Source organism: Diuraphis noxia, unplaced genomic scaffold (assembly GCF_037042655.1).
Source record: "Diuraphis noxia isolate RWA-SAM2 unplaced genomic scaffold, SU_Dnox_SAM2 contig0003, whole genome shotgun sequence".
Taxonomy (NCBI): domain Eukaryota; kingdom Metazoa; phylum Arthropoda; class Insecta; order Hemiptera; family Aphididae; genus Diuraphis; species Diuraphis noxia.
Window position 1 is genome coordinate 51,215,442 of NW_028301713.1, and position 18,896 is coordinate 51,234,337.

At 25.2% G+C, this 18,896-nt stretch overlaps 1 protein-coding gene and 1 long non-coding RNA gene across 7 annotated transcripts in view; one reads left to right on the forward strand and one right to left on the reverse strand.

Moving 5' to 3' along the window:
* The window catches only part of LOC107166965 (cell surface glycoprotein CD200 receptor 1-like), a 242,660-nt gene that overhangs the window by 184,219 nt on the left and 39,545 nt on the right, over positions 1-18,896 (reverse strand). Inside the window, exon 2 of one of the 2 annotated variants that reach the window (XM_089224620.1) lies at positions 18,769-18,813. The exons of the other annotated variant lie outside the window; for it this stretch is intronic. Within the exon in view, the coding sequence (XP_089080746.1) occupies positions 18,769-18,774 (6 nt within the window). The 5' untranslated portion in view covers positions 18,775-18,813. The remainder of the gene's footprint in view (positions 1-18,768; positions 18,814-18,896) is intronic. 2 annotated transcript variants of the gene reach the window in all.
* LOC149057506 (uncharacterized) lies at positions 5,470-9,017 on the forward strand. 5 transcript variants are annotated; one of them, XR_016190973.1, is made up of 4 exons: positions 5,482-5,546; positions 6,958-7,033; positions 8,218-8,552; positions 8,637-9,017. It is a non-coding gene; the product is annotated as an uncharacterized LOC149057506 (long non-coding RNA). The 5 variants fall into 5 exon arrangements; XR_016190974.1 differs by having other exon boundaries at positions 5,499-5,546; positions 6,958-7,045; XR_016190975.1 differs by lacking the exon at positions 6,958-7,033 and having other exon boundaries at positions 5,470-5,546.

Sequence of the window (18,896 nt, forward strand, 5' to 3'; positions counted from 1 at the left end):
TAACATTATGACTATTTTCTATTTGATATTTATAAAATGGACTCCATGGATGAATTGCATGCATACAGGGCGCTCAAAAAAATTTTTTTTCGATTTACTTATATTATCTAGATAATTACTAAAAAGATAACGATTTTTTTATCTTAAATAATCCTTAGATACCTATCCACATTTTCATCTAGATAAGATAAAATATAAATAAATAATTTCTAGATGAAATATCTAGATAAATTTATCTAGATAAGTCTCAACACTGACCCTCATGAATTATAAAGAATATTAAATATTGAAAATCCCGTGATAAAATGTGGTAATATTAAAAAAATATAAAATATAGATTATAAAATGTAGAATTAATTTTATTAAAATACAGTACAAATAAAATTAGTAAAATTATCAGAATTAATAAATATTTATATATTAAAACAAAATAAATCATAAATAGATATAGGTACTATATGTTAATAGCATACTATATTATTATGAATTATAATGTACTATGCTTATCAATAACATATTATTACTTCTTAGTATCAACATTTTTATTATAAACTAACCAATATTCCCGTTAATTTTATATTTATTATCCATTTCTGTTTACATATTTTTCTTTGTACTCATTTCACGTTCTGTAGCTGAAGTGTATCCGTTCATTTTCGTCGGTTTTATCGTAACCTTTTTGATCATAAAACATTATTTTAAATTTTACAGTTACCTAGCTACCCAATAAATTATAACATTGTGCGATTTTTCCTTGTTTTAAATCCAGAGCGCATATGGGTTGGCTATGATTTTGAGTACAAACGGGCTATGATAAATGATTTTGATCGCAAATGGGTTGCAACGAATAACACATATAAAAAAAAAAATCAAAAATACTTCGTCATCGAGGGTAAGAACCATATAATATATTTCAGCTACCCACTGTAGTTACTAGTTATTATTATCATTATTCCCCTCGTACTATAGTTTTTATTCTACTAAAAATCTAATAATACAAATATTTTATGTTAGTATATCTTTTTAGTGATTTATGGATCATAAGCATAGTATACATATAACCACACATCCACCATACCCTGAGATACGTCACACAATAAAATTATATATGTATAAAATTATACAAAAAAAGATAACCAATACGATAGACTTATCAGAAGTGTGCATATCAGCGGCTAAAAAAATTTGTTTGAGTCTATAATACCTCTAAATACGCATCTAGATTCGTGGCAAGGACTATCTTTAATGGTGTGGAGTATAGTAGGTAGGTACCTAAAATACATACGTTATCTTTTTCTAAACATTTTGTCCAGCACTGATTGAATTTTATGCTATACTTTTCTAACAACGTTGGCCTTAGACCTTTTTCTCTCTGCTACAAGTTAATTTATTCATTATAGGTATATAATATATCAATAACACAATATTATATCAAAAGCTGATGTATAAAAATGAGATTTGATAAATTTATTTAAGTTATTTTAAGTGTACTTATTCAAGTATTTAATGTAATATTGAAAAACAATTTTTCCTTGTCATATTTCAGAAATTAAAACCTTTAGAACTATGATGGTATTTGTTGAATATTTTTCAAATGAAAGGCTTTGTGATTAAAGTTTTTCTGTTTAATTTTTACCTCAGACAAATAAATCAGGAAAATACCTAAAATTTTGAGTACCTAGAAATAATGATGAAAACAAGAAATCGTTATTTCTAGTATGGTTTTTTATGCAAATTATTAAATAATATTATACACACGTTTAGAAAATAAACTGTAACTATAAATGATAAATACATAAACCTAACATAAAAAATATTTTTTTTTTTCAAATTTTAATTTTAATCAATCAACAGACAATACTAAGACCTTATAATATATGCCTGTCATCGAAAATGATGGACAACAACTGAATCGTTGAGCCATAGTTACAGTCAATAGTAGGAAACAGCTAGACTACTTTATGTAATTTGGTGGTTATATTACCAGTATTAATTTTGAGATTCTTATTATACTTCATATTGTAAGTTTATTTAAATAAAAACCGACGACCTACTACAAATGAATTAATTTACTATTAGAGTGAGGTTTTCAAAATGTATCTTACACTACTCACCAACCACGGTACTAATTAGATGCATTATAATATATTATATTCAAAACGAGTAAAATAATATAATTTAAATTGTTATTAGAAATACACCTGTCCCTATAATATGAAAATTAATATATATATACATATATATATATATATATATAATATATATTTATATTAAGATCATTTTTACTGTAATAATTTGTAGAGTAAACTTTTTTCAGAATTTTTCATTATAAAGTTGTTAATGTCTTTTAATAAGTATATTACGCAAACTTTAAAAGTACATAATCTTTTTATACTTTCTATAGTGCAATATGTAAAATAATATTACTGAAATTTTAGATTTTTAAATCCAATTTAATTTTTCTACCGTATTTAGCTAAATAAATAAATATTTAAACACATATTTTTCTTCAACAAAGTTTTAAATACCTACCTACAACTTTAACACAAATTATTTTTAATCTGGGTTGATTTACAAAGATTGTTTGTATGTATAATTCTTCTTTAAACTATGGTTTTGTGAATAATAGCACACAATATTATGTAACTCCAATTAAGAACCTCATAAAAATAAATATAAATTAAATATATAATTTTAGATTCACAATTTTATTTTGGTTCAAAAAACGAGTTATAATACTTTTTTTATTGCTGAAATATTGACTTCAAATCGCAACTAGTTTTTAATGGCTATAATTATGATTAATTATAATTTAAGACACCAAAAAAATCAATAAGAAGATAAATATATAAAGAAGGGTTTATGATATAATTCAAGAAACTATAAATTTGACATAAATATGATTTTCTGTATTTCCTGGTATTGATTTATTTGTATAATTATTTCCACTCGTATGTCATAACGTATACGGAAAAAACGCATTTATCTCTACCTTACTTATATAGGGTATGCAAATTAATCATAATTATACAATATCTTGTATAACACTATAATAACAAAGGCAAAAACTATTTGATCAAGATTTTGAATTGTGGTCTAGTATACAAATCGGATATGGATACATCCAGACAGAAGCTTAAAACCAGAAATAACGCAATGAGTAAATAAGTAGACACTATTTTTGCACTATACAAGATGTAATCAAGTCACAACGCTCCGCACTGCGTCCCTGACATTAGTCCATTAGTGTATTCTGCAGAGAAAGTACCTGCCTTTTTTGAGTAGCAAGATAGAACTCATAATAAGTTATCTAATATACCTATTCCTGAATGGGAGTACCTTTTTGACTTATATCAGGATCATACAACCATACCATACGGATTTCATGACTAAATGCCATCATCTTCAATATTTCTGTATCAAAGTTATGGTAAAGATATTCTACGCTTATCGTGTTTGGAAAAAACTAAATCCCACTAACTATCCACAAAATATTCACCACGATACAATTAATACCCTCCCCCAAATTTACATATTAAATCACGGAAACTAATATGAATAATCATAGTTAATGTTATAAAATTTTACGAAAATGTGCAAATAAATAGACAGGACTTCATAGGTTTATTATATACTCTTCTAGGATTTAACCTCAAAAAATATTGGATAATATTGGATAATATTTTAACTACATAGCGAATGGCCACTTACAATGCACTGTGACTAAGTTACTATGTCTAACTCTTCATCTTACTACTTTCCGAACTCCACAAGCACATTAATCGACTGCCAATATGAAAATTTGTCGATACAGTTAAAATATAATTTGATAATTTAACTACAGTGGCCATAAAGTGGTAGCAAATTCTAGACATATGAATTATGTTATTTATTGTAACCCAATGCTGTTAATGATGATTCAAATATATTAGAAATGTAATTTTGTATATTATCGCAACTCATATAACTGAAAAATGATTTATAATTACATTTCAGTACAACATTTCGAATATTACAATTTTAATGAATATTAAGACAACATTTCTTGATTAGTACATATATATAGGACTCGAATTTTAAAGCATAATAAATAGAAAAAAAGCACAACATTGTTTTAAAAAGCAAAAATAAAGCATGACCAAAAATTAACATAAATTAGTTTTAAAACTTAATAAAAAAAATTTTTAAATTTAAAAAGGAATTCACTACCATATATTTGGCAAGATTTTTAGTACCTAGTGAAACTAACTCTATTGTTTGACATAATATTTTTATACATATAGAAAACTATGCAATATACTCATTTAATCTGTACTGCGTATTCCGGATTTTCTTATTAATTAAATTATTTTTTTTCATTACTTTACCATAATAAATATAATATAAAAATACCATACCTAAAATAACTGAAAAAAGCAATAAAAAAGTAAAAAAAAGTATTTATACAAAAAAAACCAAAAAAAATTGGTTTATTTGGAATGAGAATGACGTGAAACGAATTTATGTATAAAAATTAAATTTCTATCTTATATATAAAAAAGAAGTATTTGCTTTAAAATCCGAGCACTAGTTATGTATTTTTAGTTTATATGATATATACTATGTCTGATACATACCATTACATGGTAATAATTGAATTAACATTGCACATAATCAACAAAATACTTGTTAATCACACGATTTAAATAAAAATATTTTCATCATAATTTAGATGTTTAGTTAGAAATATTAGGTGCATTGTTTGCGCAATAGGCAACTTCTACAGTTTGAGCTATTAGATTAATTTAATACGGTTTTCCATTCAAATAGTTTTAAGAGTTTTAATATTTCAAATAATTACTACTAGGTTAAGCAAAACTGTTTAGATAATACTGTAATACTTGAATATAAAGTATTAAATCAGATTATAATCAAATTTGAAATTTTTCTATGAATAAAACTAAGTGGTTACATAATTATTATATGACTCTGATAAGATGATAAGATATTTAAAATTTTACATTTAAACATATGATAGATTAGATCATATTAGCTTAGTATAATCCCTTCCTACGTGTTTTAACACTTAGATTTTATATGACTAGCGTATTATTCATGTTAGGTATTTGTGCTTAAAATATTGGCACATAGCAATGCTTAATTATAGTTGTTTTTATTGATGGCGCAATGATAAATAAATAAACAGCGTAGTAGTTGTGTATATACATTATACAATAATAATGCAGTAGTATTGAAATGATAAAAATACAAAAGTTCTCAGAGTTGAGCATTATAATTAATACCCACTATAATAAAGTATGATTAATATTAATAATGAAAAAACACAATGATATAATACCTCTAAGACAGTAAAAAAAAAAAAAAAAAAAATGGTTTTTGGCTATGTTGTTGTGTATGGAGATTAGGAATCTTCACATGTGGTTAAACTCTAGTAAGCCAGGCGATGATATTATAGACTTAAAATATGTATTATAAGTCAATGGGTGATGTATACAACGTGCCTCAGATACTGATTTTCCGATGAACGTTCCACCATTTATTTGCACGTGAGTAGAATAAATACTTTTATAGGTGATTTTGTACTATTTTGTACTCGGAGACCGAGTGAGAGTCATTCATAGTCTACGAGTTATGTGAAGGATACTAAACGGTGATTCGTGATTCATGGTCGGTGTTTTTCCATAGAGGTCTGTGAGCTTAAAAAATAATCAAAAGGAAAAAACCACACGAATCACTACTACAATAGACGCTAATTATATTTTTTAACTTGTTATATTGGTGAAGGTGGGGAGTTAAAAACACAAAATTATTGCACTTCTCAAAATATTGTAAAATCAAAAGAATGTCATACTCGTACATAATAATATTATGTTGCCTTTTTTAGCTATTTATAGACTTCTATTTTAACTGTTTAATTTTTTTTATTGGTTATCTAGTATTTTTTGTTATTTCTTAGTTAAATCTCTTGAAAATTTAATCCAAGTTTTATACGTAGTTCTTACATCTATTAAAAAATGCGAAAAATTCATGAAATTTTTTATGAAAGTCAACATCAAGATTATGAACACCTAAAATTAATTTTAATACTTTTCATTTGGTGAGACTTTCTAGTTTCTTACTGGAATTAATCTTAAAAAAAATAGGCAAAAACAAGTAACAACAATATTTTTAAAGTTTTCCATGTGACCATGTTTTAGTGTTTACGAAATTGGATATACAAACGTAAAATAGGGATTTCTCATATAACGAATGTATATTATTGTAGTTCAAATAATGCCATTACATTTTTTGATTTTATTACATTATTCATAAACATCGCATATCCATTAATATTAGAATGTGGGAAATTAGCTTATTATTTAATTAGATTGATATTCTATTATACTATGAAGTCTATGTCTAAGATTATATAATTGTTTGTTTAGGATAAGGTATGAGAATTTGTTGAAGACTATAGAATATTATATGAAATATTCATTAATTCGCAGCATTATTAAATCTTGTATTGTCGTACACTTTATGCATGTACGATTTTGTAGTCTTGGAAAATCTCCTCCAATTTATATTTAAAAAATGTACTTTTATAGTGTTATTGAGGTCTACATATGCATATCTAAATTTTAGTTTGAATTACTTACTTGTTAGTGCTTATTCAATTTTGTTGGAAACTTGAAAAATTTAATTTAAAACTTCTGAATTTTGGTTATTCTAAGTAAAATACAGTTATGTTTTAATGACAGACTGCATGTAGTTACAGTATATAGCTGTTGCAGTAGAATACAAATAAGTGAGAAGAATAGCGGTTATGAAAATAGTGGGATATAATAGTTATTATATTAGTATAAGCACGGCATGTACCTATTAGTTACGGATTCGGAAGGCAGCTAGGATGGGTGCTTGGGAATCACCTGTCGTCTAAACCACCAATAAAATAAGTTTTTATTATAAATTATGTAGGTAATCTAAAATGAAAAGGTATGGCCAAGTTGTTTTTCTTGAGGATCCCTGTTAACATTTTATGGATCTGAAATTAGTGAGTAGTCAGGTAATATACCAACATTTTATTATGATACTTATAATAAGTAATGTGCTAATACGCATGCGTGTGTACTATTTTAAATATTATAACAAATTTATTATTTTGATGTACTTTAAAAATATGAGATTAGTTAAATTATAGGTTAGGTAAGGATATGTAGTAATGTTTTTTTTTTCATTTATTAACCAGTAAAAACTAAACGTTATATAGATGTATATTAGTTTGAGTACACTTATATTATGTAATTGTATCCACCAATAGCTTTGTGAAATTATTTGGCCTAGATGGAAAACCAAAAGTCATGGATAAGATTTAACACTCATTACCTGCTATTTTTTAAACTTTTCTGATATCTTTAGAAACAATATCTGAGGTTTATGTAAAAATCAGTCAAGTACTTTTTGAGTATATAACTTACAACTGTACATTTGGTTTTAAGATATAGTTTCGTTAATCAATACTAATAAACAATACGATTTAATCCATATTTATAACTCCATACTTCTATCTTAATCATTTGTAAATAACAAAAAAGTTTCCATTCCAACCATAATTCTCAAAATTGTAAGAGCTGTTTTAAGACTTCTTTAAAATACAAGTTTAGTATATCCCTTCAATGGATCTTTACATTATAAAACGAAACTTCCTACTCATTAAATTCCGCGCTTACGATTTCAGTGATACGTCTAATCTTATAGGTGATAATAAATCAGTCAGTTAGGATAAATTATTTTATGTATTCTATGTCGTGGTCATTATCTGAACGACCAAGGAGGCATTATCGACTTCACGAAATCACAACCAGTCTGGCCGTCAGATGGCCTAACGTCAAGGCATGTAATATTGTAATATTAAATTAAATTAGGTATTTTATGAATCCCCCATAACTACTCAGTTATAGCTTGTATATTGGATTTCGTTAAGATAAGGCGAGATCATGTCAATAATAAGTGACGATCAAATCTAACCCAACGTTCGAATCAATTTATTACTTCGTTGTTGTAGAACTCCAGCTATATAATATTTTTGTTTCTCGTCCAGTTGTTTGCAGTACACCATAATTTTACATTTAACGCATTATATAGCCACAGTACCTACATGTGTTTTAATTTTTTGATTGAATTTTTTTTAAATTATATTTATAAAATATTAATAAAGTATATAATTCTGGAATTAAGCGAAGCCAATACAATGGGATGTTTGGAACTGACACTAAAACTAGCCTAACGTCAAATATATTGCCACGCACTACATTATAAGAAATCCCATCAACAGAAAATAGAAAATGCAAACAAAGAGAATAACAACCAAATGCAATAGACGGCTTAGAAAAAAAAGCAAACAAATTGAAGAATTTATCAAATGCTAAATTTCCAGAAGCAAAAGAAGGTTCAACAGTTCAACTTAAAATTCCTAATGTTAATAGAGGTAGATAGGGGAGATCCCCGATCGGTAATTGCTGTGGTTCTCAAAATTACTGAAGACGGATTCTATCAACTTGGATGTAAAAGTAGTACGTATAAGACTTATTAATTTTTTTTAATTCATACACTTAAATAATACCTTAATTTTTAAAATTGTATATATTTTAAAACAGCTATATGCACGTTCCCATTCACTACGTGTTTCGAAAATCTCATGTAATTAAGCTATATTCCTCAAGAAAAACAAATTTCTCTACGATCTGCAGATCAATCTAAATGGACAAGGTTTTTTTAAATGCACCACTAATCGATGTGTATGTCGTAAAAATGGAGTTTTGTGCAATTCAAATGTCATCGAAATCAATCGTGTACTAATTTTGACGAATAGTGTAGATAATATAATTGTAATTGTAATAATAAAAAAAAAAAATGTAAACATGACTAAGATAGATCTTTAACAAGAACGTTACGTTAAATTATAAAATAACTGGTTTGATACTTAAACGGTAACATATTATTATACATTATATTGTTGTACAGTTGTCTCATGTATACCTACGGTTATCTGTGTTTTATTATTTTATTGGATAGTACCTAGTATGATTATTCCAGCTACCTGAGTAAGAATTTTATTAAGGTTGAGCCTTAATTAATATATTTAACTTGCATATAAAGTCTTCATATTTTAAATATAGAAAATAAAAATCTAAATATGTCTATTTCAGGATACATGTGAGTTTTTCTGCGGGCAATTTTCTTTGTGTACCAAAAAAGCATCACCCTTAAGTATAATTTTTGTCATTTCTAACCATTTTTTTTGCGGTTTAAACAAATATATTAAAATACTTAAAAAATATTACAGCTTGAAACCAAAATGTTGAGTAATAATAAATTCCTAATTCAAACATTTTTGAGAATATATTCAAAAAATTGTATTTCAAAACAAGTCAATAATTATTAATGTGTGGAACTTATTTATTTATATTTATATATATATATTATTTTTTGAGTAACCATAGACGTTTTAACATATTGCACCCGATTAGTTTAAAACTACATTAAAAATATTAAATTACTGATTCCATTAAAAATTATGTGACTAGCAGATTACCAGCTTTTATATGCCATTTGAAACTAAAATCGATATGTGGGACTAGGCTCAGAGGTGTAATTCTATAAAACTTAATCTAACTCCGCAGTTCTGCACGTATAATATACCTCATTTTTGAATGAAAATAATTAGATTTTAATAAATTGGATAATATAACTTTGTGGCCGATAATTACTTCTTTGGTGAAAGTATTTAAGTATTTATACAATATTCTCTTGGTGCGTAGTTCAACAGAAGTTGGAGATTAGAAGCTAACCTATCTGTATTTTATACGAAAAGAATTATTAAATTGAACTAATTATTGTTGACTTAGAAGTTATAATACTTACAGCTTGCTGGCAATTGCATGAATCACCCCAAATAACATGATTATAGCATATGTTTCTCTACCATTTAAGACGTTTAATGATTAAAATATTTAGGTAAAGGCGTTAGCCCGTTGGGGGCGTTGCTGAACAATGTAATTTCCATCTGCGTATACGGTTATCGTTATGTGGACTTTAGGTTAACCATTTCCAGTTGAGCAATCTTCGTATATTTCAGAGTACTTATATTGCTTAGAGTATAAACTGCGAAAACTGACTACTAACTGAATGCTGTCACCTCTAAACTCCAGTCAGAAAGACCGAAAGGTTAACATGTGTATTCAAATTTAATAGTTTATGAAAAAAAAAAATAATAACAATCGAATATATATCATGGTTATAAATAGTGTAAATATATGGTGGACTTTTTTTTATAAGAAAAACTTGTAGGAAATCTTCTGTTAAACATTTTTATGTTAGCTATGAAAAATAAACTTTTATGAATTTCGTAAAAAAAAAAATATATATATATATATATATATTTAAAAAATCTTTCATAAATACCTTGTTCAAGTCAACTATTGACGAAGTTTTAGTCAAATTAGTTTGAAAATTTGAAAATTTGAATTAAAATATTTGATGAAAATTTCGAGTGTCAGAGGTTATTTGTTTTTAAATTACAACAATATATCAAAAATCGATTTATGGGATTTTGTTAATTTACTGGTGAACATCCAATATTGTAAAAATTTGGAAATATTAAAATTAATAAAAAAAGACATTATAACTACATAAAATTATATATGGGACGCTTAAAACTACATGGAAACATAGTCTCTCTTGGAATTTTCCACTCTTAAGTCCTGTTTAATGGTGATCATTTAAGCAAGTAAACTCATCACGCGTGATTTATACAAGTTAATTGTTTTTAGTAAAACACTATGGGTGGTTATCTATATTAAACCGTTCACGTTCGTTGAGTCGTTAAGACAAATGTTATTTATTTCAATTGTTCGTGTTAGCATTTGTGTTATTATATAGACATACAGTTCACTGATACTCTTGAGTTTAGATTCTATAGATTTTACTTATGACAAAACCATGCTTTTAATATCAGCCGTCAATTATTAGTGAACATGAAATAAGGTAATAATATAACAAACAAATACCCTGAAACATTATTCAATGTATAATAGGTAGTTTAAATACAACTTATGATTATTGGTAATTGCTAGTTAAATTAAAGTTTCTGATGAAAAAAAAAATTAAATAACTGAGAAAATTTAAAAAATACATGATAAAGTTTTAACGTATTAACACTAGTTGTAAATCTTGAAATTATTAACATTTTATGGAATGTTTATTAAAAGAATATATCTAAAAATATCCTCAAAATGTTATTTGGCCCTAAATATTCAACTGCATTATAATTGTTTAAAATAAAAATACAATGTATAGGGTATCCCGCGAGAATTTACCCATTGCGATATCTCTCATAATAATGGAGATATCGAAATTCTGGCTTTGTAATAAGCAGGGCTAGGATTTGTATGCAACAGCATGTTTTTTTTGCGACTTCTGATTGTTGATTTTGTCAGTAATGCATGTTTTTGCATATTTTGGATAAAATGCATATTAACGCATAATTAATTGAATAAAATTAATATTATTGCATATTTCCATTATAAAAATGTGAAAAATGCATGTTTTATAGTAATTCGTATTTAATTCTAGCTCAGCTGATTAAAGTATTAAACTTGATTTATTTGTCAAACGCAAATTTTATTTTTATAAATACAATCCTATGGTACAATAGGTATGCGATTAAAGATTGAATAGTTTGACGGAGAAAGATAAACACAATTAATAAAAATATGTCGGTCAATATAAAAACTAAGATTGAAATTAAAATGCCTACTTTTGCATATTTTGTTAAATAAAATTCATATTTTACAATTTTGTATTGCATACAAATCCTGGTGATAAAACTCTCAGTAATAAAAACTACAATTATCTCATATTTTAATGTTTTGGTGAAAAACTTAAAAAATATATTTTTTATTTAACTATTTTCAAAAAAATTAGTATAGCCATTTTGTAGAATTTATTTTTCTGAAAATATTGACATTTAAACATTTTATTTTCATTAAATTCCTGATTTAAAATTTTTTTGTGACTCACCACGTCGCGCGTGTTCTTATACGACCGACCGAACACTTTCATTCTGTCTAGCTATAATCATATTTTATTTATTAAAATCTAGAAAAAATATTAAAAATCAGAAATTAATAAAAATAAAATTTTGAAACGTTAATATTTTCAGAAAAATAAACTCTACTAAATAGCCATCTTTAATTTCTTTGAAAATAATTTTAAAAAAAAAAATAAGTTTTTAAATTTTTTACCAAAACATTAAAATAAATGCAAAAATGAAATAATTGTAGTTATTGTCCCTGTGAGTCTTAAAACAAAATCAGAGTAATGAAATGTCAACCAAACTGAACGAAATCAAGAGATCCGCCTTACCGTATCCTTCTCCAGATAACATCTCAAGAAAACACGAGACCTCTATAAACCGTCTCAGAATTGACCACACACACCTTACACACTCCCACTTAATGAAGAAGGAAGACCCCCCAGTTTGCACATGTTGCGGAACACTACTTACTGTGAAACACATCTTAACCTAATGCAGAATATACGACAAAGAAAGAAGGCTATATCAAATATCCAACCACCTTGCTGAAGCACTCAACCCGGACCCCAACAATATACACAAGATCATACTATTTCTCAGACAAACGAATCTTATAAACAAACTGTAAATTGTAAATAATACTATTCACTTAACTCCTAATTATTACTACTTTGTCTTGTTTTAAATACTAAATCACTTTGTATATCCTTTTAAATATTAATGTAATATGTAAATATACTAATAGATAATGTGCTGTTACATCCAATGGCCATAGACGCCGCGGATAGTTGTTTAATAAAAAAAAAAAAAAAAAAAAAATCAGAGTTTTGATATATATCTCCACTATTTCGTGAGGTATCGCAATGGGTAAATATCCTCGAGGGACACTTCATACAATACACTTCTTATAACATTCAGGAATTAATTTAAGTATTTAACCAAATGTTTAAGTTACCATTCATATTGTATAACTATTAACAATTATTGATTATTTAGTTAAATAAAGTTAAAATTGCAAATATTTTCAAGTTGAAGACAGCGACATAAACAAATAACTCTTTGTTAATATAGGTACTAAAATAAGAGAAAAATTACCATTACCTTTGTTATCTCGTAGGTAAACATATAACATAATGTTTCCTCTTGCCACGTTGCAAAGAAGGAATGTAGTTCACTTAAGCAGCTTAATTCAGAATTAGTTAACGGGAACAAGGTAAATAGATTATGTTCTCTCACATATGCACTTACGAGAATTTTGAAGTAAAAATTGGTGTTCGTTTGTCAATCGAGTACAAAACCATATTAGATTGTTTTCTCTAATAATACGACTAACATGGTTGATTTTAGAAACATAATGTTAAAATAAACTTAAAAATTTTCAAAAATTAGAATATCGATTTTCAAAAATGTGTGTCAATGATAAATCAACGCTTAAGAAAAATTAAAAAGTTGTTTAACAATTGCCATACCTATAACAACCTTAGCGAATGAAAATAAAGAGTTATTATTATAAAATTTAATAATTTTTAAATAACAGTTAGTAAATATAGCATTCTTATGGGTTTAGTGCCAAGGTGGGTGAATATTAATATGCAAAATTTACAATACTTATAAAAATAAAAGCTATGGATCCAGCTTACAATCCAATCGTATATTGTTATTGTTTTTTTTTTTTATTATTATATAAAATAGTTAAAAATTATAAAACATATACAATTCTTAAGTAAGTTGTGTTCGGACTTCGTCAACCTGTGCTCTCGGTTGCCCAGTCCCACTGCCCTAGGTTGGTAACACTACCAAAAGAGACGAGACAAAGAGAAAGTAATTAACGACACTGGTACAATATATACGTGAACACTGCGTATAAATATTATGTAATAACTAATAACAATTTATGGTTTTAATTTTAATCAAATATGTATCAATGAAAAATAACAATATACCTTAAATTTAGTATCATTGTATCATTTTACATTGTTCAAAGGGGTTTAATTTATTCATATAAAATTTTTCTTGCAATATTGTGAATCACAATTTGTGATACACGTAATACTCATTTATGAACACAATCGAAATTAAATAAAGCAAACGTGAAATAGCGAAATCTTTGTTATATATAGTTTGATATTTTATATATTTCGTTTTTTTTAAAATAAGTATCTGTTAATAATATTCTAGTTGAAAAATATATTTATATACTAGAATTATAGTACCTATTTATCTATCTATATATCTATATATATATATATATATATATGGATTTATGTCTGTCTGTCCTTTAATAACGATGAACTCAATTGAATATTGTCGTAAGATTATTTTTTTAATATAATAGCCTAACCTTTATCTATCTATATATAAAAATATACTGCCAGCATAATCACAGGCAAAGAATTTAAAAAACAGTTAGAGACATATATAAGAGGTGGGATTTTTAACGGGCTACGATGTGCAAGGATTCAGCTAGTATATAATATTTAGTAAGTACCCACTTATTTAAAAAAAAAAATGTTTAAATATTACATTTTTCTAACTTATTTTATAGAATCCATCATATCTGTGTCAGTATCTGTTTATTTGCCATATTCTATTTTTGTTATTTTTTTTTTAAGTAAACATACTATTTTTAAATACATTTTAAAAAAAAATCAATAATTTATACTTACTATGATCCAAAAAAAAAAAAAAAGAGATTATAGAACAAATTAAGTGTATGTCTATACGTTTTGATTAATGATGATAAATATATAGATATTTTTAATACTATAATAATATTGTATTTATTAAATTTAGAATAAAATGAACAAAATATCATGCGTCAAGACGATCAAAATGTTAAATAATTCAATTTATTATGTCTAAAGATATATAATTATAATAAATCACCATAACATTAAACCCTAATTGGAGTACACATTTTATTTAATGTCTAATTATTATAATCACTTTTAATTTGGGAGGTTTTGATTATATTAAATATTTAATTATAACTTATTAAATTATTTCTCGTAGAATATAATATTATATCCTGAATTGATTTTAGGCAATTATTCAAATATCCAGTAGATAATATACTTAATATTGTAATCAAACTGTTTTATTTATATTTCTTTAAAAATGCTTATATTTATATAAAATAATAACCCAATCTGATTTTTTAAACTATTGCAAAATATATAGTGTACTAAATCACATAAAAGTAAAGTCAATTTATCTATACAAAATAATAATAATAAGTTAGAAATCGCTGGTTTTAAATCAGAATACCTATTAAGATCGATGTGCGTATAGTGACATTAATGGATAGCTCAATGCACATACGTCAGAAAATAAAGATGTTCATTTTTTTTTTTTTTAGGGTTTTTGTATAAAAAACTTGAATACAAAGAATTTTGTGATTCCGAATAAAAAGGTTGTTATATTATTGATACATAAAGGCAGTGAAGTGGAATAAATGTATATACAAAAATGATGGTCGATTTTATGTGACTAGAGATTTGAAAAATGCTTTGGTTAGTAACATTACAAATATCACAATAAACGCTATCTAGAATCACTTTTCTGAATCTATACATAATATATTATTATTATATTTTAATTGTAATTGACATTTAAGATATTGTTTTTACTATAATATAATTTTCAATTATATTTGTAACTCCAACCATACTACGGAATACAAAACCACTTCGAATTTCCATGTACCTATGTATAATTCAAAGAATTGAGGAAAATGATATGATTTTTCAACCAATGAATTATTGTTAGCATGAATACAAGCTAACAGTTAAGTACTAGTGCTTACAAAGATTTAAACAAAAACTTATTTTGAAAAATTATTCATCTTCCATTGAAAATCCTGCATTATACATGAGTAAAGTAAATAAAAGAAAAACCATCTCCATGAAAATGCTTCAGTTTTTATTATTAATATTACTATACATGTTGAAATAAAAAAATGATTTTAGTATTAAATAGCTAAATATCACAAAACATATAGGTTTTTAAATTAAGTTGACTAAAACAAATAAATAACAAATTCTAAATTTTTACATATTAATAAGATAATACTATCATATTATATGCATTATTTTATTTAAATAAAATAGTTTTTAGCGGAATAACGTATTGAATTTACAAATAAACTATTTACGTGTAGTAGATTGGGTACGTATCCAATAAAAATGAATTATATCTTGTTTTTTCAGTGTTACATAAAAATTATTAAACTTATAAGCAATAGAAAGCGATTAAAAAATACAATTTTACCTTCAGACTTTACTACTACATGTCCGAGGGTATTGATAAACACCCTAATAGGTATATAGTAAATGATCGGGTAGAATCTATGTGTATGTAATAAAATTGGCAACCGTCGTAACATTGCTTAACAGGACGATAAACTTGTATTTAATCTCTCTGTATATCTCACACATTTCAGGAGAAACACAATTTTGTGGGTCCATAAATAATCATCATTAGGTAGAACGAAAAAATATGATCATAAGTATTTAATGAAAAATTACCATTATATTATGAAGGTAAGAATGTAAAATGTTGATGTCAAAATAAAAAGATTTTAATTAAAACTATATAACTAAAACATAAATTAATCAATCAATTTATAATTTTTAATACAAATAAATTATTTTAACACTATAAACACTCAATAACACAAAAATTATTAATTTATATAATTTATATTTTTTATTTTTAGTTGTATACCTATTTATAATAAACTATATTTTTGAAATCAAATTGTAATAATCATATACCTACATTTGATTAGTTGTAGCTTTTTTGAATGACAGCACACATGTTTAATATAAGAATCAGAATTATAATAAGATTGAAAAATCTTGATTAGCAATTTCACTAAGTGTAGAAAATACTGACATTTTTATAAAAAAGTTCGCAGTCATCTCGATGAGTATCGCATAAGCTGAGCACTTCTTTAAATTTTTTTCAAAACGCGTGGTATATCTGATCATCAGTATATTTTATTGAAGCTTAGATAAACTACTTTGAAAATAAAAATAATAATTTCTTATTACTGAACTATCTATATTTGATTTAAAAAAAAATATAAATCGGAACTTGAAACAATTAGATTTTCATTATATTATACATTATATAATATTATAATATCTTTAATATGATACACCCAAAAGGTATCAATCAACAATATGGTTCTGTTTAGAACATAAAATTATTGATTATCAAAAAAAAATAGCTAACTGATATTATGAAATTAAATAAATAAAAAATATTATGTATTAAATTAAATAAGTTTTTAATTTATTCTGCTAATTGTGTTAACGAAATGGAGTACCTACCTCTGTATTTTAATTTACAACCAATTTTATGCAAATTATAGCGTTTGTAGAATTCCGATAGTCTAACTAAACATTATTTGGGGTTTAAAATTAAATAGATTAAATCTCTTAAGTATAATATAACATGTATGATGATATTCATTGGCTGAGATAATACTGCACCACTAAAAGACTAAATTCCTGCAGTTTTTGCGATTCAACTCACGCATTGTGATGATATATATATATATATATATATATAGTTTTTTGTTATCTATAATATCTGAATAATCATATTAAACTTGTTTAATTTCTTACGCGCTGTATTTATTCGAAAGTTATCATCACAGAATCAATTTTGAATAAGTACTTAATTAGTTATAAATTAAACTTTTGTTTAATAATAACTTTATATGTATTTCATTATGTATTATGTTTACCATTTTCTAAATAATTTTTATAGTATAAATAAGCTAAAAATGATGTATATTGCGTTATTAAACAGTAAGTATCAATATTGAAATATCAATGAATCTGTTCAATAAAAAAATAAGATTAGGATTTTTTTTTATTCTCCCGTCATATCAATATTTACATTTTTTGTCTACAATGATATAAGACGGTACATTTCAAACGTTGCTTTGATGTATTGTTGTTAGTATAATATATGAATGTCAATATCAATTTTATGAATAAGACCGTTCAATTTTATAATATTATGTGATACCAGTCTTTAGGTATCAAGATATTATTTTCTAAATATAAATAAGAAAACCAACTAATGAATTAAATTTGAAGTTTATTTCAACTTTTAGAGGACGCTTTCCATATGTGCTTAAGCTTTGACTTTTGTTTGATAGCTTAATTTTTATACAAGATTTGGACATTTTTAATTAGCGATATTTCGCGTACATTTTAAATATTTAAAATTCCTAAGAGTTCGAACAATTGTCCTATTCATTATAATATCGAAATTATTACCTATTGGCTATTACCTTAGATCACTATTGAAACTAGTGAACAAAAATATGCTATTTCGTACGTTTTTTATATGAAAACAATAAATACTGATGTATGGTGTACCCTTAAGAAATTTAAATACATTTTTTTTAACATAGAATTTTCAAAGTTTTAACTTGCCGAAAATAGACTTAAAATATTTTAATATTGTAATAAACTACAATGAAAAAATAAATCATAAAATATACATTCTTAATTAACTACAAACCAGCAATGTATTTGTATTTGTACCTATATTAGTAATAGAGATTAAAATATCATTATAATATAATATAATATTTCTTACTTAGTGAATATATACGTATATATTTAACGTGTTAAAATATTATTTTATTTTTATTGTTTTAATATTCTTACCTCCATTAGCTAGTTTTCACAAGATCTTCATCCAGACTTTGGCACCTAAAATTATTTAAAAGTTTTAATCAACTTCTTATATAATTCAAATTTCAACTACTCATTTATATATGTCAATATATTTTTCG